Source organism: Peromyscus maniculatus, chromosome 8 (genome assembly GCF_049852395.1).
Source record: "Peromyscus maniculatus bairdii isolate BWxNUB_F1_BW_parent chromosome 8, HU_Pman_BW_mat_3.1, whole genome shotgun sequence".
Classification (NCBI taxonomy): Eukaryota; Metazoa; Chordata; class Mammalia; order Rodentia; family Cricetidae; genus Peromyscus; species Peromyscus maniculatus.
This window is the reverse complement of record NC_134859.1, coordinates 1136231-1160420: the sequence shown is the minus strand read 5'-3', so window position 1 is coordinate 1160420 and position 24190 is coordinate 1136231. Positions and strand designations below refer to the sequence as shown.

The following is a 24190-nucleotide window of genomic DNA, read 5'->3' as shown; positions in this document are numbered from 1 at the left end:
ATGTGTCAACTACTGAATGGAGCCCTGGCAGCTAGCGAAGCATCCAGCACAGAATGATATTTGTGGAAAGAGTGAATGTTATATAGAGATCACAGTGTCTTGGGGGAAAGAATGTGATCTCGATTTGGTTCAATGGGAGTAGAAAGTAAGGGGAGATTACAGGTCAGTAAAAGTGAAGGTACCTAGAAGAGTCAACAAGATGTGGGCCAATACATATACTTTCTGGTTTCAATAACTCACTAAAACAAATACAAAATTTTATCTTACATATGCACACATGTGTGTTTATATGTGTATGTATGTGTCATACGAATACCTTGGATTTTCCAAACTCATTAGATTTATGTATTATCAGATTATTTCTTATTCATTCCTCAAAATCTAGCCCAGGATAACACACACACACACACACACACACACACACACACACACACACACACACACACAAAGAGAGACACACACTGAGACACACACACAGGCATAAAGTTTAGGACTGAGTTGTCCTCTGATATTCACATAAGTACATGCATGCATGTGTGCGTGTGTGCACATACATACATTAATTTACATAATATATACATAATACATACATGTAATAATAATAGAAAAGAATGGCCCTGTCCACAATTATAGGTGGGGGAGGGGCTCATGGGGGCCTTATTCAATCCATGTTAAACTATTGACTACTGAAAGATCCTGAGAGAGGGCCAGTTATTGTCTTTGATTGTGTCGTGCTGGGGAGCCCACCAAGCTCCAATTGACAGTTCCACATTCATGGCTACTAGTTAAACTCAGTGAGTCATAAGACAAAACAAAAGGACATGAATGTGGAGAAATGATTCAGGATGGGCAGGGGTTGGCAGAGGTGGTCAGAGTATACAGATGCATTTTATACATGTTTTATAAGATGTCAGAGAACAAATTACATTAACAAAAAGAACAAATAAAATCAGTTTTATAACTATAAAAGTAATACATATTATCTCATAGGAACATTGTAGACTACAAACAAAACATTTGCCATCATGGCATTATAGGTAACCATTATTAATATGCTGCATGTCACTTTTCCCCCTGGTGATGTGAGCAAATATGTAAACATATGAAGTGGGGAGTCATTGCTGGCTAAGGTGACACACACACCTATAATCCCCATAATCTCAGCATTTAGGAGGCAGAGTACCTCTTCAAGTTCAAGTTCATCCGTGGACACCTAGCAACTCTGAGGACAGATAGGGCTGCATAGACCCTGTCTCAAGAAAAAAATAAAAAATTTTTTTCATTTAATTTCTACCATTACTAGTCCATGAAAGAACAGAATTGAGATCATGATGTACATTTAATGTTAAACAAGGTCAAGAACAAAGAAGGCCTGGTAGAAAAAGCCTAACATCCCAGCTGCTGTGGAGGCTGAGGCAAGAATGTCAAAAATTATAGCTTTTTCTGGGATTCATAGTGAGTCCAAAACCAGCCTGGGCTACATAATAAAATGCTAAAGACAGGAAGGAAAGAGAGAAGGAAAAGAAAAGGAAGGAAGGAGAAAGAATAGAAAAAATACAGTAAGATATTAGTTGATGGGTCACAAAAATGAAAATTAAGCATTACTGAGCATACAGAGAAATTGTACATTTGCATATTCCTGGCAGACAAGTAGAATGTTTTGACAGTTTCTCAAAAAGCTAAACACAGAATACTAGGTGGCCTGACAACTCTACTTCTAGGTGTATATCCCAAAGAAACAGGTACTCAAATAAGTGCTTATACACAAGGCTCATACTGGAACTAGTCACCGTAGCTTGGAAGGCTTACCCACTGAGCCATCTTGCCAGTCCTGAGCTCAGGTCTTACTGGCCTAGACCACCACACTCAATCATATTTCAATTCCTTGGGTTTTTTAAAGATTTATTTTTATTTTATGTGTATGGGTATTTTGACTGTGTGTCTGTGCACATGCGTGCAGTGCCCTTGGAAACCAAAAGAGGGCATTGGTACCTTGGAACTTGCAGACTGTTGTGAGCTGTCTTGTGGTGCTAGGAATGGAACCCTGGTCCTCTGCAAGAGCAGTCAGTACTCATAACAACTGAAATTCCAACCTCCTTGTTTCATTTCTCATGCCTTGATAATAAAGGAAATAAGATATTATTTTATGTTTTTATCTAATTAGATTAGGACCTCTCAGAAGTGGCCAAATGGTGAGACCCCCATCTCAATTCAAACTCCCAAACAAAACAGAGCAAAACCTGTCATTATAATCTAGGTTTATGGTTTTAGGATGTTTTGAAGCTAGCTCTTTTAGGAGTTCACTGTTGATAACTTTTTTTAAGTGGTAAAATCATTTTCTTGGAAAACTGGTCTGCTTACACTTCCAGTTCACAAAAATAGACACTAGTGTTCCCAGATGACATCACAAAATAACTAACAAACAGTAAGCCAGCATCTCCTGACCCAGAGAAGGGTCTGTTCCTCTCCCTCCATACAAAACGTAACAGCAGTGAGATGCTGCAGAGAAGGCTCGGCAGTTAAGAGCATGCATGACTCTTGCAGAGGACCTGAGTTTGGTTCCCAGTACCCATGTCTGGTGGTTCACCACTGCCTATAACTCCAGCTCCAGGGGCTGTAATGCCTCTGACCTCTGACCTCTGAGAGCACATGCATTCACATGCACCTCCCACACACATCCCAGCTCATCATATACATGTAATTTAAATATAACCACAGGGGCTGGAAAGATGGCTCAGTAGTTAAGAGCACTGGCTGCTCTTCCAGAGGACCTGGGTTCAGTTCCCAGCACCTATGTGGTAGCTCACAATGTCTGTAACTCCAGTTCCAGAGGATCTGACACCCCCACACAGACATACATGCAGGCCAAACATCAATGCACATAAAATTGTTTAAAAAAGAATTAAATATAACACAGTCAAGAAAGTCAGGACAAGAAGAGGTGGAATCTGAATTCATATATTCTGGATTCAAGGACTAATTCCGATACCTGGAAGTGTGGGGATTTGGGTAAGTGATTTCTTGGAACATCAATTCTGTCTTCTGTAAAACAAGGGGGAGTGGAGTGCTAGCTTTCACAGTGACTTTGGTAAGTGTTTTATGTTTAGCAGTCATTCAATAAGTAGTATTAATTTTTATCAACCTAGCTGCTGATTATGCTTTATCCATTCATTCATTCATTCATTCACTCATTTGAGACATGGTCTAGGCTGGCCTCAAACTCCCTATGTAGCCAAGAATGACTTTGAATTTCAGATCCACCTGCCTCTACTTGTGTGCTAGGTTTATGCAGTGCCCAAGGCTTTGTGCAAGCATTCTACCTACTTAGCTGTGTTCTCATCCCTTACTTCTTAAACACACACACACACACACACACACACACACACACACACACACACATTTAAAGTGTGTGTGTAGGTCAGAATTTGGTGCAAGGTGTCTTAAGGGTGGCAAGTCCTAGGGATCCTCCTGTCTTCACTCCCAGCGCTGGGATTAGAAGTGTACACTACTGCACCTGCTCTTTCAATGTTGGTTCTGGAGCTCACATTTGGGTCCTCAGGCTTGGGCTGTGAATGCTGTACCAGTTGACCCTATATTGTAATGTCATTATGATTATTCTCCAGGTTTGTAAAGATCAATGTTTCAAATAACTTTGTTGCCCATGTGCCCCAAAATATTTTCGTCTCTCTTGTTCCTGTCCATACAAACACACAAGACTGATAGAGGTGTACACACACACACACACACACACACACACACACACACACACACACACAGTGTCTGCTGCCCCCTTTTTATTCAAATCATGTACGTAAACACAAGCAACACAGAACTCATCAGCGGGGTCCACACTCCTTCACAAAGCACACATCATCAACGGATGCACTCTGGCTCACCAATCACACTTGAAACCTACCAGCCCTCTGGCAGATCCTAAGCCACCCACAATGCTAGATCCATTCACGCAAAGCCTATTCACTGGCTCCAATATGGGCAGTTACCGTATTCTTGTTTCCTTTAGGGATGATTTTATTTTAGTTGTTTTTGTTTTTGTTGTTCTAGAGAGTTTATCATCTGTCCCTCCTTCTCCCTACCCAGCCCCCAAACCTCCCCCCTCCAGCCTCCATTGCGCATGTGTTATGCATCCCTCCCCCATCCTGGGTACCAGTTGGGCGCTTTCGGGTGCTGGCAGTTGAAGAGATGGAACAGCTTCCTCAGGAACGCCCAGCCCCTTAAAACGCTGCTGACCAGAGCCGCCCTCCTCCCTGCAGCCTTCAGCAGGGATGGAATGAAAGGGGACCCCTTGCTTGACCTGCCCGCCGGGATCAGCAATGGAGTTAAAGCAATCTCTCTCTGTCCATCTGGAAGCCGAGAAGCCTCTGAGGCGCTATGGGGCGGTGGAGGAGACAGCATGGAAAGCAGAGGGACTGGGAAGTAAGTGTTTGGGCAGGGAACGGGAGGGGACAGTTGGAGACCCTGTGCTGAATCTGGTGGCCCCTAGTGCGCGAGGAACGTGGTTGAGCAGAGGGAGGAATCGCCCCCGCAGCCAGGCTTCCAGTGTTGCACAGCAGCGGTGTTCTCCCTACAAACAAAGAGGGGACCCTCCAGGGCTGGGCTGCACCGGGAAATCACAAGGCAGCTAAGCCAGGAGGAGCCTGGCTGGATTAGGGAGTCCTAGATCTGGGAGCCGGAGGCTGCTCTTGCAAAGGACAACCTTTCTTGCAGCCTAGGAAGGAGGATGCTAGGGCGTTGAGATGCTTGAGGGCGCAGGAGCCAAGGGTCAGCTTGGGAAGCTCCCACGTACTGAAGATGGGGGAGTGTCTGTTTGCTCTTCCTGCCTTGAGGTTTGGGGCATAGCAGAAATCCCAGCATCTTCCCACCTCCTCCTGGGTCAGAGAGAAGGGAAGGAGCAAGCAAGGGCAAGGTCAGCCCTGTGCACACACCCCCACGCTTCTAGTCCTTAACTTGATGATCCGATTTGGTTTGGGTTCAGCCTTAGCAGGCAGTTTTAAAACAGACCTCTGCACTCACCAGTTCTCTCTATGGTGTTTTGGTATCAACAGACATTGCTAAATAAATCCAAGACTTTTGCCTTCAGTTTATTGGACATGATACTTAAAACTGCAAAGTGTGGAGGCTGGAAAGTCTAGGGTCACTGATGTTCCTGTAACTCTAGGGGCTTCCCAGTGTCTTCCACCCCATCTCCTGCTCTGCTAGGGCTTGCTCAGCAGCCTTGGTGTTTGTAGCCTGCCAGGCTGGGAAAAGCCCTCTTGTCGTTTGAGGGGCCCTGCAGCTACTTGCTCTGCTCTGGGTCTCTGGGTTCAGTGCTCATTCCCAGCACCAGTCCCTGAGTTACATGCACTTAAAGTATTGTAAATACGCTCCTCGGTCTCTGTCTCTGTCTCTGTCTCTGTCTCTGTCTCTGTCTCTGTCTCTCTCTCTCTCTCTCTCTCTGTGTGTGTGTGTGTGTGTGTGTGTGTACAAATGAGCATGCACATGTTTTCTTCATACTTATAACTATGCACTCAACAGCTTAGCTATACTGTGTTTGGATTTCAAGTTCAAATGTTTTCATTCCTGCTAGGATGGGTGTCCTAATCCTTCCAATCTCTTTCCTTCTTTCATTTTCTTTCTCTTTTTAAGACCTGGGTCCATTCTTCTGCTTCATCCTTTCTAACTCTTTGACTTTGGCATTTTGAGGTAACCTCAAGGCTGCAGGTCAGTTTTACAAACTCAAAATAATACCACCAATGGGTGCCTTTTATTGTTAGATTGCTATATCCTGAGAACTTCAGATACACCATCTCATTAATTACTGTTACCACCTTGTGTGGCCTGTAACACCCCTTGCATGAGGGCTGGGGCTTGCTAGGTAATGCAAATGGAATTGATAGACCCAGGATTCGGACCCAGGTTAGTTGGACTCCACACATTTTTCATGAAGGTTTACTGCTTTCACAGTTTCAGGAAACTTCCTAGGTCTGTTTCAAAGATGGTCAGTGATTTTATAAGCAGATAGTGGCTCTGTTGGTCCCTGCAGTCCACAATGCTCCAAAGAAGGTTGGGTCTCCATAGAGTAGAAGCAGAGCACAGTTGAGGAATCTCAGACTTGACTAAGACTTTCTGACTGACCATGTGACAAGGTATGTTTCTGTCATTACTTTGCCTCTTCTTTGAAAGTGGGGATAATATCATGGACCATATGGCTCTATCATGAATATTAAATAAGATGGTGCTCGGGTGAGTTCTCAGGACACAGCTATGTTTCAATAGTTCCTCCTCCATCCATAGAGGGAAGTCCTCTCATCCTTTCCATGAAACTGCACAAAGTAAGACTACGTTAAAACTGCAGTATTGGGCAGATCTCTGTGAGTTCTAGGCCAGCCAGGTCTATTTAGCAAGTTCCAGCCCAGCAAGGGCTACAAAGTAAGACCCTGTCTCAAAACAAAAACCAAAAGCAAACTGAAATATTGAGCAGTTCTCTAACAGCAACACACGTCCCCCAAGGTCTCATGTAACCCAGACTGGCCTCAAACTCTGTAGCTGAGGATGACCTTGAATTCTCCTGCCTCTCCTCCCAAGTGTTGGGATGCAGGTGTGCACCAGCTCACTCGGCTCCTTCCTAGCATTTCTCTTACAGATTTTCATTTCTTGCCTTTTTATTGGGGAAAAACAAATTCAAGCATGTAGGGAAAATTGAGGTAAGAATCCAATTTATGCCATATGAGTCCCTGAAAATTTTGTACTTCTGAGTCCTGGCTGTAAACTCCCTGATCCTTTCTGTTCCAAACCATCCAAGACTCTGAGACTTGCCTGGTGGTTCAATGGCAGATCAGTTTCTTATGTGCCTTGGCACAGATCCCCAAACATATCCCCTAGCTCTTTAAGCTATTCACATTTGAAATCTTCTCAAAGCAGGAATCCAGAGGCTCACTTTGGAAACTGGAATCTGGCAAGTTTGAGTATTTTGATTCCTGTCTCCAATCAGGCATTTTGGGATTTTTGTTTGTGTATAAACATCCTCTCAACTCCCAAGAGATCTATAGAGCCTTCCCATAGGTCTGGGCCTCATTTATTTATTAATGAAGTGTGGAAATTAGTAATACTGGTACTATGGCCAAACTAGTGCCAAGCCAGAGCTGTAACACTTGACATGTTGAAGGAAGAAAGAGCCCATTAAAAAGGTTCTGCTTCACTTCTGCATGCATTCCAAGATTTTTAAGAACTAACAGAGGGGAAAGTGGGTAGACGTGGTTGCTTTTAGCTGCGATTGTATTAGCTTCCTTTCATTTCAGCGAGAATATTTAGAGTATTTATGTACTCTGACTTATTTACAGACAAGAAGGGTCTCACGTAGTCCAGGCTTGCCTTGAACCTGCTATATAGCCAAAGATGACTTTGTAATGTAGAGGTCAGAGGACAATTTGTAGAAGTCAGTTCTCTTCTACCATGTAGATACCAATCAAACTCAGGTCATCAGGGCTAATGCCAAGAGTCCTTACTGGCCAAACCATTAAATTAGCTCTTGACCTTGAACTGATCCTCCTGCCTCTACTCCTAAGTTTATGGGTATAAACCACCATGCCTGGGTTTGCATTGATGGGACTCAAACTTGGGGCTTTGTGCATGCTAAGCAAGTGCTCTACCAACTGACCTATACCCCAGCTCTCAACTATAGCACTTATTTAATTTACTATCATTATTATTTGTGGTACTGGATCCTGAACACAAGGTCTTGTGAATGCTAGACAAATGCTCTATCACTAAGCGGTATTTTAAAGTCCTTAAACCTACACTGAAGTCCAGGTAGGACTTGAACTTTGAACCCTCTTAGGCCTGTACTACCTGGTGAAGCTTCAGGTCCAGTTTTTAGATGAAGAAATGTGATGTGCCACAGTTACAGTAGAAAAGTGGGGTATGGTGGGACATGGCTGCCATCTAAGTACTGGGGTGTAGAGGCAGAAGGGACTGGAGTTCAGGCTCATGCTTTGCTACAAAGAGAGTTTGAGGCTAGCCTTGTTTCAAAAACAAATAACTAAAAGTGAAAGAATAGGAGTTTGAAGCCAGGTGAGGTGAGTTCAAACTCACCCTTGCCCTTTCCCGCTCTGTTACCATGGGCATATAGTTGAAGCTATACTACTGGTTGCTTTATCTGTAAAATGGTAATAAATGGGACTGAAGAGATGATTCAGTAGTTAAGGGCACTTGACCTAAGTTCAGTTCCCAGCATCCACATTGGGTGGCTCATAACCCTCTGTACCTCCAGCTCTAAGAGATCTGACACTGTCTTCTGAACTATACAGACACCCACATTTGTGAACATACAAACAAATAAATGCTCTAAAATGAGAATAATAATAGTAATGGATGTTTGGGGCTCTTGGAGTACAGAATGAAGTCATTTAACACACAGCCCCAGGTCAATGCCAAATGGTTGTCGTAATAGGAACCAAGTAGAAGCCCCTTGTATCTGCAGAGGTTATTGAAAAGCTGTAAAGTGTGGATGATGACCGTGTCTATTCTGCCTTCTTCATAGAAGTGTGTGCAGAAAGACTTTTTAGTACCTCAGCCCTCCCTGCACTCTTTTTCAGTTTTAGGAATTGAACTAGGGCATCATGAATGCCAGAAAACCATCTAGCATTTCCTCAGTTGAAACAGAGTCTAAGAAATGGCCTCTATTAACCCTCCCGCCTCCCCGAACCCTTACCAGGTAGCCCAGGCTAGCCTCAGAGCTGAGCTTCTGGCTCTACTCCACCCCCCACCCACCTTTGATAGCATTTTTCCATAAGCAGTGAGGTGTTGTTTTTTTTTTAATAACTCAGTTGGAAAATGCATAGTGACATTTCACTGTGGCAAGATCTATAAAAATATTGCTTTCAACTGACTGTACTTAATTAAAGGAGACATGAAGACACGGTGCCTTTGAGAAAGCTTGGGGCTCTTAAAAAGCACAGTGGTCTGTTGTCAGGGCCACGTTTTGGCAAATCTGAATGTGCCTTAAAGGATGATCAAGGACTGGGGGTTGGGTTGGTGGGAAGATGGCTGGGGGGGGGGTGCTGAGGGCATCAGGGTAGGAGAGGCTGCAATAAAACAGCCAGCCCAGGCGGCAACCTTCCCAGAAGCCCCTTGAAGATGACTGTTATTTACAAGTCCAAGGATGTGAAGCGACTAGCAATCAGATCATTAACTGACCAGTATCTCTGTTAATAAACAATACAGAGCTTGAAGTAATGTGACTTGCTGCTTATCTGTGAACACACTGTTGGGGGGATGTTTTTGCACCATTTTCCTTGGTTTGGCTCATCTCCCCTGACTTTCTAATTAGGGAGGATAATTGTATTATTTCTCATTTTATTTTTGGCAATTATTTTGTCCTTCTTATTATAAAAATAATAATTTTACTTTTTGTGTTGTTTAGAGGCAGGATCTCATGTATTCCAGGCTAGCTTCCATTCACCATAAAGTCAAGGATATCCTTGAACTCCTGATCCTCCTGCCTCCACCATGGAAGTGCTGGAGTGACAGGCACATGACACCACTCCTGGTAGTGTTCAAGGAGAAGGGCACAAGCACTGAGCAAGGCAAACCCCTCCCATATTTAGGGGACATCAGGATTAGGAATGAGGGTACAGATAATATCTAAACAGCATTCCATTCCAGTCATGATAAATGTTTCCTGGGAATTCTCAGGGGAATGCTATTCATCTGGTCATCAGGAAATGACTGCTTGAAGAATATGACATTTTGACATGTAAATAGCTCTGGATGCAAAGACTTGGAGTATTCGAGGAAGAGGCAGGTGGCTCAGGCAGCTGGGATCCAGTGAGTCAGGGAAAGGTAGTGCTTAGTCAGGAAGGAGGCTGGCCAGATATGTCCTGTGGTTACGTTTTTAAGAGAAGTCTGAGACTGGCTACCATGGTAAGACACGTTGCTGGGCCACACTTTTTCATGTTTTAATATACTTATTTATTCTGTGTCGGGGGGGGGGCATGTGGAGATCAGAGGACAGGGGTCCATTCCTCCTTTCACTATGTGGGTCCTGGGGTGGTCAATCTTGGCAACAAGCTCATTTACCCACTGAGTGATCTTGCTAGCCCCTGCAGGGCTATTTTAAGCAAGGGAAAAACACAGGGTGGCTTTTGTTTTAAAGCGCCACACTGGTTATTGAGGGAAAATAGGACCACAGAGGGGCAAGCTGTGATCCACACAGCAGTGCTTGAGCAGCTGAAGCATGCCTTCTTCCTTCCTGATGACATCCATTTTGAGCAAATGGGGAATGGCCTTGAGTGCGAAGCGTTGACAAGGGACAGAGACAGCATGGCCAGCCTGGGGAGGCTGACCACTTAGTGAAGAGTACATGTCTCGTTACCTTCAGCTGATAGGCACAAGCTCGAGCTGTGGAAACTATAGAAGCAGAAATTGGAGTTATGACAATGCTGGTATTAAAGAATTTGTTCTGCTTTTTCTGGCTAGCCTCAAACTCTTAGTGATCCTCCTGCCTCAGCTTCCTGACTGTCAAAATCACAGGCCATCACCCTTGTATCTGATGTTTCGTGTTTTATGCTTTCTTTCTGAGTATTAAGTAAAGGGGGAAATGTCAAGGGTGTTTATTCTTGGTATCTGGTTTTTTTGTTTTGTTCTGTTTTATTTTTTTTCTGAGACAGGTTTTCTTTGTATAGCTGTCCTGGATCTCACTCTGTAGACTAGTCTGGCCTTGAACTCAGAGATCCACCTGCTCTGCCTCCAGGGTGCTGGGTTAAAGATGTGCACAACCACGCCTGACCCCTGATATCTGAGTGGTTATTAAATGCTTGTTAATAATACACAGTCCAGAGAGTTAGCTGTGTACTCAAGCTCACTCACTTCCTATGGCAGTTCTGTGACATAGACAGATTTGTATTTCCCATTTTATGCTTGGGGAAACTGAGGTATAGGGAAATCAAGGAAGTTGCTGAAGACTTTTTCTTTTTTCTTTTCTTCTTGTTTTAGTTATTTAAGACTATGCAGCTCTGGCTGTCCTGGAACTCACTCTGTAGACCTGACTGGCCTTGAACTCACAGAGATCCATCTGTCTCTGACTCCTGAGTGCTGGGATCAAGGGCATGTGCCACTATGGCTGGCCTGCTGAAGGTCTTAAAGTCAGTAATTGGTGTAGCCTAATATGATTTTAGGTTTCTTTGACTCCAAGTGTCTCTTTCCAGGGAGGGCTGGTATTCCTAGCCCAGTGAAGAGGCAGCAGAATTTGGAAATAAAGTAAGACATAGCTTGGAACCTCAAAACACACAGATATGCCGAGAGGGAATGCAATGACAAAGGACAGTGTCAGTGGAATGAGACCGTTGCTCCATGGGAACACAAGCAGGAGTAAGAGGAGATTGGTGCTCACAAAGGGACTTCAGGCCGACAGCAAATAAGAATGTTTGCAGTGGGCTGGGAACTAAGCAGTTTTTAGAAGTGGAGAGAGGTGAGGAGGGTGAGAGAGGTTAACTGCCAGTTTGAAGAGAGGGCATCTCAGGTAAGCCGCCTGCTCAAGGCAGGGAGGAGGTGATTTCAAAGGTCGGAGTCCATGCACTGGCTTTGGGTTTTGCTTTGATTTTTTTTTCTTGGCTTCTTTTCCCTGGCTTAATGAAATATGCTTCCATTGTCTTATTGCTATTCCATGTGGCTCCCTTATGCCAATAATGTGTTTCCTCCACGCACATGTGGTCTGGAAGCTATCACAGACAGAAAGTTTCTTCTGGTGTAGCCTTTCAGAACACTGCTTATGAGTGCCCCTGAAGAGGCTAGCACATGGCTCTCCATTCTTCACCATTCACTTGCTGAACAGGTTGAATGCCTACTGTGTGCTAGCTTCAGAAACACAGAGTAGAGTAGGCCCAGCCTCCATCCTAGGGGAATTCTCTGCCTGTGTTCCCTTTTTCACTCTGCTGCTTCCTAGCAACTGGGATCTTAGGCAATGTACCTCTGTAGCTAGAGTTTTCCTGCCTTGTCCACAGTCCGGACAAATCTTTGTCACCTGCCAGTCCCACAGCCGCTCAGACCCAACCAAGTAAACACAGAGACTTGGGCTGGGGAGATGGCTCAGAGGTTAAGAGCACTGGCTGCTGATCCAGAGGCCCTGAGTTCAATTCCCAGTAACCACATGGTGGCTCACAACTATCTGTAGTAAGATCTGGTGCCCTCTTCTGGCCTGCAGGCATAATGCAGGCAGAATACTATATACATAATAAAATAAATAAATCTTTAAAAAAAAAAACACAGAGACTTATATTGCTTACAAACTGTATGGCTGTGGCAGGCCTCTTGCTAACTGTTCTTATAGCTTAAATAAATCTATTTCCATAAATCTATACCTTGCCACGTGGGTTGTGGCTTACCGGCATCTTCACATGCTTCTTTGTTAGGGTGGCAGCTGTCAGTGACTCCTTCTGCCTTCCTGTTCTTTCTTTTCTCCTCTCTGTTAGTCCCGCCTATACTTCCTGCCTAGCCACTGGCCAATCAGTGTTTTATTTATTGACCAATCAGAGCAACAGATTTGACATACAGACCACCCCACAGCATGCCTCACATCCTTAAACCTCATTTTCCTAATCTGTAAAGTGGCCATAGTCCCCTGAGGATTAAACAGGGCAGTGTCAGTAAGCATGGGGTTTGACATATTCATGTCTGATATTACTGAAAGTCCCAATATTAGGGTTCAGTCAGCTTAGCTGACGTTTATTAAGAAACCTCAGAGGTAGGAGGAAGACTCAGTGGATGGAGGCACTTGCCAGCAAGCCTGAAGATTTGAGTTTGGTCCCCAGAACTCACAAGTGAAAGGAGAGAACTGGCTCCCATAGGTTGTTCTCTGACCTCTGCACATGCACCATGGTACTCACTGAAGAGATGGCTCAGCCAGGAAAATGCTTGCTGTGCAACCATGAGGGCCTGGGTTCAATCCCCAGGTCACACATGAGAACAATGGCTTTGGTGGCATGTGCTTTATTCTCAGTGCTGGAGAGTGAACACAGGAAGATCTCAGAGACTCCATGGCCAGCTCACTTCACCTACTTGGCAAGCCACAGGCCAGCGAGATACCCTGTCTTCAAAAGACAAGGTGGACAGTGCTTAGGGAGCTGCTGGCACACATGCACACATCCACAAGCTTGCACACACACATACATTTATTAAAATATGGTGGGTGGAGCTGATTGTGCAGTGCTTACCACGATATCCAGCACCTAGACCCCTCTTATTTAATCAATAGTCACTGAATTGGGAGGCTGTTAATCCGTGAGGCCTAGGTGCAAATGTATTTTGTAAACCTTCAATATCATGAAATTGAAAGAAAGTCAGGGTCTTCATTAGTCTGCATTGGCTGTCCATATGCTTGACATAGTTTTTTTCCGAGGCTGTGCTTATTAGATCAACATTCTTTCTTTCTGCAAGAAGAATATTTTAAGATCACGTATATGGTATCTGAAATGGCACTGTTGTTGGTAACCACTAACACTGACAATGTGACTATGGGTAGAGGCTGGGGTAGACACACACACACACCTCATATATTTTGACCTAGCAACCTTACTGATGTTAGCCTTTATTAAATACATTCTGAAGAGAAACCATAAGAGTCTGTACACTGGAAATAGGAATACTAGTGTACAAAGATACTTTGCTGGACACAAAATGAAGACATTTACAAATTATTGCTTATCTGTTATGAAATGCTATGCAGCTGTTAGTAAGGACAAGTTGTCTCAGAGGTATTTCTGAGGGACAGATGAGATCCAAGAAGTGTCTGTGACAAGAGTTTATTCTGTGAGCCAGAATTCATGCTCTTTCCATATTTCTGTTTCCCTTTCTCACTCTGCATCTGCAAATACAGTATCTATATACCTATACATATATAGATGACACATATGCATGCATTTGTGTATATGAGTTTATTAATATGGATAAAATATATTAATCAGTTTTGCATTATGACAACAGAACACCTGAAGCAGGGAGCTTGTGAAGAGAAAAGGTGTGTTTAGTTCACAGCTTCAGAGACTGAAAAGCTAAAATTAGTTGGCTCTATTAGTTTGGTCTCTGGTGAGTCAGCAGGTGTGTGTGTGTAAGATACATACATACACACACACACACATACACACACTAGAGACAGACTAGTGTACTACAGTCTCCTAAAGGTGTACCCCCAATGACTTAAAGACTTCCTGCTAGCCTGCACCTCCAGAAGGCACCACAGGACTCTTCAGTATTGCACTGGCACCGTGGATGGCAAGCTCTCAGTCACACTGGGCCTGTGGGGAGACAGTGATCATTTTCCACTCACAGGGACATGACAGAGTGCACAATTCTTGCTGTTGGATGCCAGGGAGCTGGGAGTGATATAAAGGCAGAAACAGGAAGACACAATGGGGAGCAAATGAAATTATACACAAAAAAAGAGTTTCATTGGGAAAATACACATACAGTCATAATTGTATGTTTATGCTAAACTGTGTGTTTGTAGACTGGGAGAAGGGATCCTCACTTCAGAAATATGAAAAGTATGGGTGTGTTAAAAGTGTATGTGTGTGTTTATGTATGAGTGTGATGTGTGCTAGTATGTGTCTCAGACTTGAGGAAATTTAGTTTTATCTGACAAAATCCTTCTCACCCCAACTTTATAAGTATTGTCTATGTTTTTTAATTATAAATGGAAATCAATTTTCAGACAAGATCTCACTGTGCAGCCCTGACTAGCCTGAAACTCTCTGTGTGGACTAAACTGGCCTTGAACTTACTAATTCCATTTGTAAAGGTCTACTCTCAAGACCTCATCATTTTCCACAAAGCCACACTTATCCTATCATGTTGGGGTTTTGGTTTCAACATCTGAATTTCATGAACAGTCTATAAATGGGCCCCTTGGTTGAGACGGAAAAGAAGACAGCTGAAAGTTAGAGATGTGACCAGGTCTCACTCTGAAGGTAAAATAGATTTTAGCTCTTAAAAGAAATTATTTCCATTTGGTTCTTCCCACGTCCAGAGTGCAGGGGTGAGATGGGATGTCACTCCTCTGTTTACAGGTCTGTGTAAATCTAGAGACTCGTCACCCATCCAGGCAGGACCCGCCCATCTTCATCCTCTTTGGATGGACACTGAAGTGTCAGTGGAACTCTTCCTGGTGGTTACAGCTAGTGCAAACACGTCCGACAGAACTGTCTGCTGGGCCCCAGCAGCTGGGCTAGGTACCAGGAGCAGCCCAGTTCCCTAAGGATCAGTTCTGCCTTAGATATTTCCCAGAGGCTCACGGGAGGGGAGACTAGGCTAGTTTAGTCATCGCTGCTGAAATAGATCTTCTAATAAATGGAGGCATGATTCACATGACCTGTGTCCCGGTTACTTTTCCTGTTGCTATGATAAAATACCTGACGAAGGCAATGTAAGGAAGGAAGGACTTATTTTGGCTGGCAGTTTGAGTTCATCTGGTGAGAACATCAAGGCAGCACCCACTTGAGGTGGAAGCTGGTCGAGCGGTATCCATCCATCACACAGAGTGATGGATGACGCGGCTCACCACACTTTCTTCTTTTTATTCAGTCCAGGACCCCAGCTCATGGGATGGCCCTGCCTGTGGTTGAGACAGATCTTCCCACTTCTTTTAACCTAATATAGATAATGCCTCACAAGCATTCCCAGGAGCTTGTCTCCTAGGTGACTCTAGTCTAGGTCAAGTTGACAATATTAACCCGCACAACTGCTTTTCAAAGTTTGCTTCTCTCTCTCTCTCTCTCTCTCTCTCTCTCTCTCTCTCTCTCTCTCTCTCTCTCTCTCTCTCTCTCTCTCTCTTGAGACAGGGTCTCAAGATGATTTGGAACTTTCTAGGTAGCTGAAGATGATCTTGAACATCTGATCCTGCCTCTGCTTTCAAGTGCTGAGACTGCAGTGTGCTTTACCACACATGGTTTTTATGGTGCTGGAAATGGAATCCCGGGCTTTGCACAAGCTAGGCAAGCACTCTAACTGATCTTAAAGTTGACAATGTGTTGCCATTTTGTGCAGTCGCAGAGTGGGGCAAACATTAGCCATCTCACTCTGATACATTTGTTCTTCCCTAAAGGAAACTGATGGGATTACACAGTTCCTCTCCTTGAGTCTACAGGGCAGGAAAAGACTTCTCTATCCTACTGTTAGGTTCATGACTGAGACTCCAATAATAAATGATGATCCACAAGAGAAAAAGGTTAAGAATTTATCCACATAGTTGAATGTCCCTTTCCTGAAACATCTATGACCAAAAGTGGTTTTGATTGCTGATTCTGGAATGTTTGCGTATGTTTGTATATGCATAACGAGATGTCCTGGTGATGGGGCCCAAGCCTAAACACTAAATTCATTTATGTTTCCTATATATAGCATATACACACAGCCACGTCATTTTATGCAATATTTTTAGTGTACTTCTGTGTTGATTATGACTCGTTATTCCACATTGGTATGGAATTTTCAACTCTAATTGTGATATTGGTTCTCAGAAGATTTCAGGCTGGGGACATAGCTCAGCAGTAGAGTGCTGGCCTCACATGCATAATGCTACCTTTTTATAAGCTGGGCATGTAATTCCAGCACTTTGAAGGATGAAACAGGATTACTCTAAGTTTGAATAAGACTTTTGAGGTTGGTGTAAGTTTCATGGGACTGTTTGGAGGTCAGAGGTCAGCCCCAGCTGTTATTCCTTAAACACTGTCCACCTTGTTTTTGTATTTGTGACAGGGTCCCTCACTGACCTAGACTGGCTGGTTAAGTACCCAGCCCCAAGGATCCCTGGCCATCCAACACTGGAATTACATGCAGCTGGCTTTTTTTCATGGATCCTAGGGATCAAAATAAGGTCCTCATGCTTGTGCAGCAAGCATTTTGCTGACAGCCTCCCCCAGTTCCTTGTATGATATTTCGTCCCTTTGGGTATAGGACAAGGCACCTGTCACTCAAAGATCCTATTCCTGCTATTTCCTCAAATGCCAAGGTGCTATATTTTGGAGTAACATGTTCTGAACCCCATTGTGGCCCCTTTCCAGGTCCTTAACACCCACTGGGCTCTCAGCTCAGGGTATTTTTATATAAATAGAACGCATCCAACATGTGACCTTTTGTGTCTGGCTCATTTTTCTAGCATCATTTTTTAAAGGCTCCTCTGTGTTCTAGCAAGCATCAGCACTTCAACCTTGCTGCTGAATGCTGCACTTACAGGAAGGAAGGAAGCTACATTCTGTTTGTCCACCCATGTGTAAATGTCAAAGAAGAACCAGTCCTCCTCACCCCGTTGCTGGGCTCCACCCCACAGCCAGAAATCCCTGAGTTAGGATGCAAATACTCCAGTCTAATAGTGTTCCTTATCCCCTCTCTTCATCTCCATTCCTAGGATATTTCTGTCTCAGTGTTCTGCACACACACACACACACACACACACACACACACACACACACACACACCACTGACAAGCAAAATTGTTGCATGTGCTCAGAGTAAAGCCAAGGGAAACACAATTAGGAGTCTTTGGAAGCATGAAGAAGCTCCCATTCAAAATGGCTTTGATTTTCCTGCCTAGGAAATTTACGGCTTTCAACAAATTGAAGTGAAGGAAAAATTGTCACTTCCATTTACAGCCAAAACTCTTTCAGATGGCTGACTAGAAACACCCCGCACTCATGAGCCGCTGAGACCTGCTCATGACCTGCACTCGGGGCTGCTACCCCGCGTCTGCTCAGCCATGGATTCAAAGCTACCTCTGAGACAGGATCAGTTCCCAGGATGAACCATGTTTCTTCATCGCCACCTCCCAAAGTTCATAGGAAACAGCAGATGAATGAAAAGCACCCTGGGTGAAAATGACATTTCAGCTCGCACGTGCGCGGTGTGTGTGTGTGTGTGTGTGTGTGTGTGTGTGTGTGTGGTGTGTAAGCATGCCATAGCTCATTTGTGGAGGTCAGAGGACTATTTACAGAGATGGTTCTTTCCTTCCACCATTTTGGTTCCAGGCATTAAACACAGGTTGCCAGGCTAGCCAGCTCATAGCCTGTGCCCAGCACATTCATGTGAGTGCTGGAGTGAGACTGGGGTCTCAGTGCAAATACTGTACTAATCTGGGCCGTCCCTCCGCTCATTTCTTTTATTTTTTTTTTCCAAACTGAAATTAGCATTTATTTGATGAGGTGATGGTGGAGGAGGAGGAAGAGGAAAAGGTACCAATGGCCAATCTCACTAATATCTTGACATATCAGATGCTCCTAAACATTGAGATGTCCTTGATCTCCTTAGGAGGCCACTGTGTACACATTATCCATGTTGACTTTCAGTTGCTCTTATTGCTGCTACCAGGTGTAGAACAAAATGGAAGATGCCGAGGAACATCTAGCCCTGTGGGAGCCATCTCTGGCTGCACATTAGAGTCCCTAAAGTCACATTTAATAAATCAACCTATTCCTCCACCTTCCTTTTGTAGAGGATTAGAGGCCTTTAGCTCAGAGGGAAGATGATATTCCCAAGGTCTGGGGAGCAACGGAAGTCAATCTGAACCCACTTATCACACACACACTTTCTCTTTTTAAGGAAAGAAACAAAAAGCAAGGCGGGGATATAGCTCACAATGTTTGCCTAGCATACACAAGGCCCTGTGTTCAATCCTCAGCACTGTGTAAACCAGGCATGATATCCAAGCACCTGGTGATAGAGGCAGAAGGATCAGAATTCAAGGGTATCATCCACTACACATGAATTTGAGGCTAGCTGGGCTATGTAAGACTCGGTCTTTAAAGGAAAAAAGCTAACTGGGAAAAAAAAGTCCCTTTCACAGTGGCCAAACCCTGAATTCTCTCAGTAAAACATCTGACCCAATGTCCACCTGCTGTGGTTCCCGGGTGAAAGAAAGCAGATGTCCTGGACTAGACGTCCTGGCTGGTTACAAAAGACGCTAATGCTCTCGTTACTATTTGTAAACATTCAAATCTTGCCATGGATAGAGGGATGCAGAATTCATGTTTTGTGGGTCAAACCCTCCATTACTTTACTCCCTTTTCTAAAAAAGAAGGAGGAGGAGGGGGGAGGAAAAGAAAGGCAACAAGGTGTATTTAGGAAGGATAAGGATCCAGTAGTCACTACCATTCCTAATGACTTAGTTGGCTACAGACAGACACAATTGCTGTAGAAATGTGCCTGTACTGGACCACTAAGTCAAAGACGTGTTTCAGGTGACACAGTGTGTTAGACGCTCTGTATTGCTGTGGTGACCAGCATGAATTAAGTTTATTTTGCTTATGCTTTGCAAGATTTTGGTCCATAGTGGGTGAGCTCTGTGAACAACAAGGTGTGTGGTTAAATCAGAGCTGCTGGGTCCCAGTGTCCCCTTCAAGACACATACCCAGTGGCATGACTTCTTCCAATTAAGAAGTCCACCCCCATAGTGGGTTCTCAGGCATTGAAGTCAGGTTGTAAGGCTAGCCATCTCATAGGCCTATAGGCTGACTCATCACCAAGCCTTTCTTGTGTTCTCGTTCTCTCTCTCTCTCTCTCTCTCTCTCTCTCTCTCTCTCTCTCTCTCTCTCTCTCTCTCCTTCTCTCTCCAGAGTCTTATGTAGCCCAGTCTATTCTTGATCTGATACTTCTGCCTCAGCTGAGACTACAGACGTGTACCACCATGCCCAGCTGGGTCTAGACCTTTAACACATGAGCCTTTAGGGCACATTTGAGATTCAAACTATAGCATATGGCCAAAACAAAAACAAAACAAAACCTTCTTATATTATTATAAAAAGATAATTTTCAGGAAAAGATAAAAAGAAACAGAAGTTAGAAATTGTTGTCTGGGCCTGGAGCTAAAATTCAGTTGGACGAGCACTTGCACAGCTTGTATTCTATCCCAACAAGACCTGAAGCTGCCTGTGGTATTGAGCATCTGTACTTTCTCCCAGCTTGTGGGAAGTGTTGGCAGGAGGATCAGAGGTTCAAGGCTAACCTCAGGGTGCACCAGGAGTTTTGAAGCCAGCCTGGGCTGTAAAAGACCCTGTAAATAAATAAACAACTATACACTGCATTCATCTGAATCCATGTGAGATCCAGGCAGGTGTGATAACAGGTTTTAAAGGACCTAACAGACCATGAAGGACCATGCAGTCAGGGATACAGGACCATGTAGTTGATAGGGATAGAGGGATGAATGTTCCCTGAGAGACTGATGTCTCATAAGCGAGGACAGAATCTGGATGTGGACCAGAATAATTAGTATGTTGTTATCACTTTCCTGCCATTTGCATTGCAAAGACAGTGAAAGAGCAGACTTGATCACCTCAGAGGTGACCTCTAGACAGTGTTTTCCACAGGAAGCACAGTCTCTAAGGGAGTACACACTTCCCCTATTTAATTTACTTGCTCTCCTGAGGAGGTAGTGAGTGCCAGGTACTTGATAACATCTCAGGCTGGTTTCAACTAGCCATGTAGCAGAGGATGACCTTGAGCTTCTGATCCTCCTGCCTCTACCTCCCAAGTGCTGGGATTTACAGGTGTGTGCAGCTGTGCCTGGTTTATGAAGTGCTGGGTCATGAGCCCAGAGCTTTGAGTGTACTAGTTAAGCACACTGCTAAGTAAGCTGTCAGATGCCAGCTCTGACCTGTCGAAGGGTTCTTGGGGGGGGGGGGAGAGTGAGTAATAAGGAAGTATTAGATAGAAATATAGGCAGAGATGATGAGAAAGACAAAGACACAGGATAGCTTCGGGAGGGCCCTGGGTCAATACTCAGTCAACTGAGTTTAATCATAATGGGCCTTTTATATACAGCAAAGGGAGAGGCAAAAGATTTCCCCCCTTCAAAATCGAAATACAATGTACAACCAAGTGTAGATCTTTCAAAACACCTGGTAACCATGTCTTTGGCCAAATCATCCCATTATGCAGCCCTGCTAGGCAAAGCAAGCTCAGTCTTTCTGACCTTGAGTAAGGCCTTACTAGAGAGCCTCTGTGGGCCCCCACAGATTCCCCCTTCTTTATAATATAAAGGGTTCCTCAGACCTCTTAAATGGATTGTGCCTGTCTTAGGTCACTTTCTTCAACCATCCAGCCTTACCCATCTTTGAAACACACTTTCCAATAAGTATGCAGCAAGGATTTATCCATCTTTGGCTACCAGCCTCTGGCAAGGGAAGGTACAGAGCCTAACTCTATGCAGCTCTGAAGCAGCTTTTCCACTAAGAGCTTGCTGGAATGATCATAGCAATACACCTGTTCCTTATGGCTGCTATACCTTCTAGTAAAGGAGTAAAAAGAATGACCAAGATGGAATGGCCTTTTAAAATGGGTCCAGAATGTCTACAGCAGTTTTAACTGCCTCCAACCTTTTTTAAATCAATAAACTCCTGATATAACCACATCAAATAAATCAGTAAACTCCTGATGCAACCGCATCAAATCTAAGGACTCCTTAGCATCATCGTATTATGATTCATTAACATTAACAAGTTAACATTCATTCTAGTATGAATATTACTATATTCAGTTATAATTCTTACAAACTTACATCCAAAAGCAAGCTCTTAATAGAACTATTTACATTTCCAATACTTGAGCAAACATCCAAAAGCAATGTTTTAATAGAACTATTTATATTTTCTTGCTAACAAAACATAGTGTACATTAATACAGGCTAACGTTATCCATACAAAGAATAAGAAAATGTTTTTGCATTTGAGCTGCTTCAGTCCAGCAGCAAAACCTTTATGCCAACTCCTACTCATCAGTACATTTTTTTTTTTAAATATAATGAGGTGACTGAGGATATAACTCCCCCTTTTATTTTTAATTTTTTAAAGCTGCATCTTGAGCCTGGGTAGAAAAAATAAACTTCTCTTTCTTACACAAAACAGTTCCATTTTTACACAAAACAGTTTCATTCCTGCACAAAACAGTTTGAGAGTCACCACGGTTGATAGAGTATATATGTGTAGGTGAAATAAAAATTGTCCCATTTCTGAGGTCAAAAACCACTTCTGATACCAGTCTTAATGTTCCACTGAAAGCTCAAGATCAGGGCCTGGCTCACCAGCTGCCCTAAAAGTCCTTGCCCTGAAAGTCCAAGTCATAATGAATCTGAAGTTAAAAGCTCCAAATACAAAGAGACCCACAACCAAAAATTTGTTGCAGTTCCCTTGAATGCAACAACCCAGTTCAAACAGGAGTCTCTGAAACTTTTGCTCTCAACTACAGAGGCATTTTTCAGTCAATACCTTTTCCCTAGGCAATCTGCCCCAAGGCAAAAATGGTGTCACAGTAGCTGAGTTGTTGCAGACCTCTCAAAAAAGATCTCCATGCACTGAGCATGAACCAGGAAGCCATCTCTTAAAGAAGCCACACATTTTTTTTCTTAGCCAGCAAACAGAAGCTGTGAGGCTTTGGCTACTGACTCTGTCACATTCGGCTTTCACAGTCCTGGTCCATCTGTGCCTCCTGTCTCAGGCCTGTCCTTTCTAGGACCCCAGTGTCCTAGAGCCTGAGGCTCTCAATCACCTTATGTCACAAGGGCTCAAGGTGCTTCCCAGTACTCTGTGTCTTAGAGGAAACATCCCCTTCCCCCACTCTGTGGCCAGTAGCAGCAAGTGGTACACCCTGGCTCTGTTACCTACTCTGCTGGTGGCTTTGTGACCTCTGTGTGCTGCCTTACTTGTATGGCCAAATGCCAACCTCAGGGTAACCCCACAGCTCTGCCTCACCCTGCTGCTGGGAGTTTAGGCTAGCCTGGGTTCCAGCGTGTCTCTGCTGTTCAGCCTGGAGAGTAGCTCTGCCTCACCTCAGTAGTTCCAGCACTGCTGCTGCTAGGGACTCACTCAGACCCTGTGCATAAAATCTTCACTGTACTCTCCATGCCTGGGCATGTCTTGCCCAGGCATCCTGTCAGCCAGCAGTTTCCCCTGGGGCCATAGCCTCTGCCTCAGTTCTACCCTTGGGGATGCTGCCTCATCTCTGCAGGGACCTTGGTGTCCCTGGAATGCACAACCAACTGGGTGCACACAGACTTGGAGGCACCTGTTCCCTGGCCTGCCTGGTGCATGCTCTATAGGTATCTTTCTCTAGAGGCTTTATTTGTGACACAGCCACCACCATGCCCTGTGATCTTGGCCTCCAGCTGCCCACTGACAGATCTGGGGTTCAAAGCTTCTGCTGTACTCTCCATGCCACAGTTGCTGTTTGCCTTTCACCTCTCCTGCTGCATCTCTGCTCAGCTCATCAAGGCAGAGTGTAGCCTCCAGCCGTGTCAGTCTGGCTCTTGCAAACACCCTGGATGACTGTGCTCTTGTCACTGAGACTCCTTCACAGCAGAAAATGCGCAGACTCTTGCTGCTCATGATGGTTCTCTCAGTGTCTGCTCCCTGTGATGCGATAATGCCCCGAGGGTTTCAGTGATGCTGCTGGTTGTGGTGGGGGCTTCTGAAGACACTGCTCATGCTCAGACTGCTAAATCTGCAGTGGCTGCTCAGTCATAGACACTGCTTTCTGTGTCCTGGTCCCACACTCAGGAAAATCTATTCTACCCTAAGTTACTTTCTGTTAAGTCTTCACAATATCCTTATACCTAAAGCCTATATTTTTCAAACTTCACCAAAACTTTTATGATTTACTTATAACTTTTATAACTTACTTACTTTAGACCTAACTTAGCAGACAGAGAGAAAAAGAGATTCTTGCTGCTGCCTAACTTTAGCTTCTCTGGCTATTTTTTAAACAGCTATCTTCTATTACTCTGTTCTATATTTACAATTTTACTCCCAAAAAAGAAAATCACTGCACCCCATTATTGTCCGAGCATGCTCACTGCAACCTGCAGTGTTCCTTCACTTTATCCTCCATACCCAAGCCCCATGTTGGGCGCTATATGTTGGAGGCCAGCTCTGACCTGGAGGGTTCTTGGAGGGAAGAGTGAGGAATGAGGAAGTATTAGATAGAAATATAGGCAGAGATGATGAGAAAGACAGAGACACAGGATAGCTTCGGGAGGGTCCTGGGTCAATACCCAATTGATTGAGTTTAATCATGATGGGTCTTTTATACACTAACAAGGAGGGAGGCAAAAGATTTCCCCCTTTCAAGATCAAAGCACAATGTACAACCAAGTGTAGATCTTTCAAAACACCTGGTAACCATGTCTTTGGCCAAATCATCCCATTATGCAGCCCTGCTG

The 24190-nt window shown here is 44.2% G+C and overlaps 1 protein-coding gene across 1 annotated transcript in view; it reads left to right on the top strand.

The window, feature by feature from the left end:
- The first annotated feature begins 4159 nt into the window (after nucleotides 1-4159).
- Bmerb1 (bMERB domain containing 1) overlaps nucleotides 4160-24190 on the top strand; it is a 104506-nt gene continuing 84475 nt past the window's right edge. Inside the window, exon 1 of the mRNA XM_006983870.4 lies at nucleotides 4160-4434. Coding sequence (XP_006983932.1) covers nucleotides 4332-4434 — 103 coding nt within the window. The 5' untranslated portion in view covers nucleotides 4160-4331. The remainder of the gene's footprint in view (nucleotides 4435-24190) is intronic.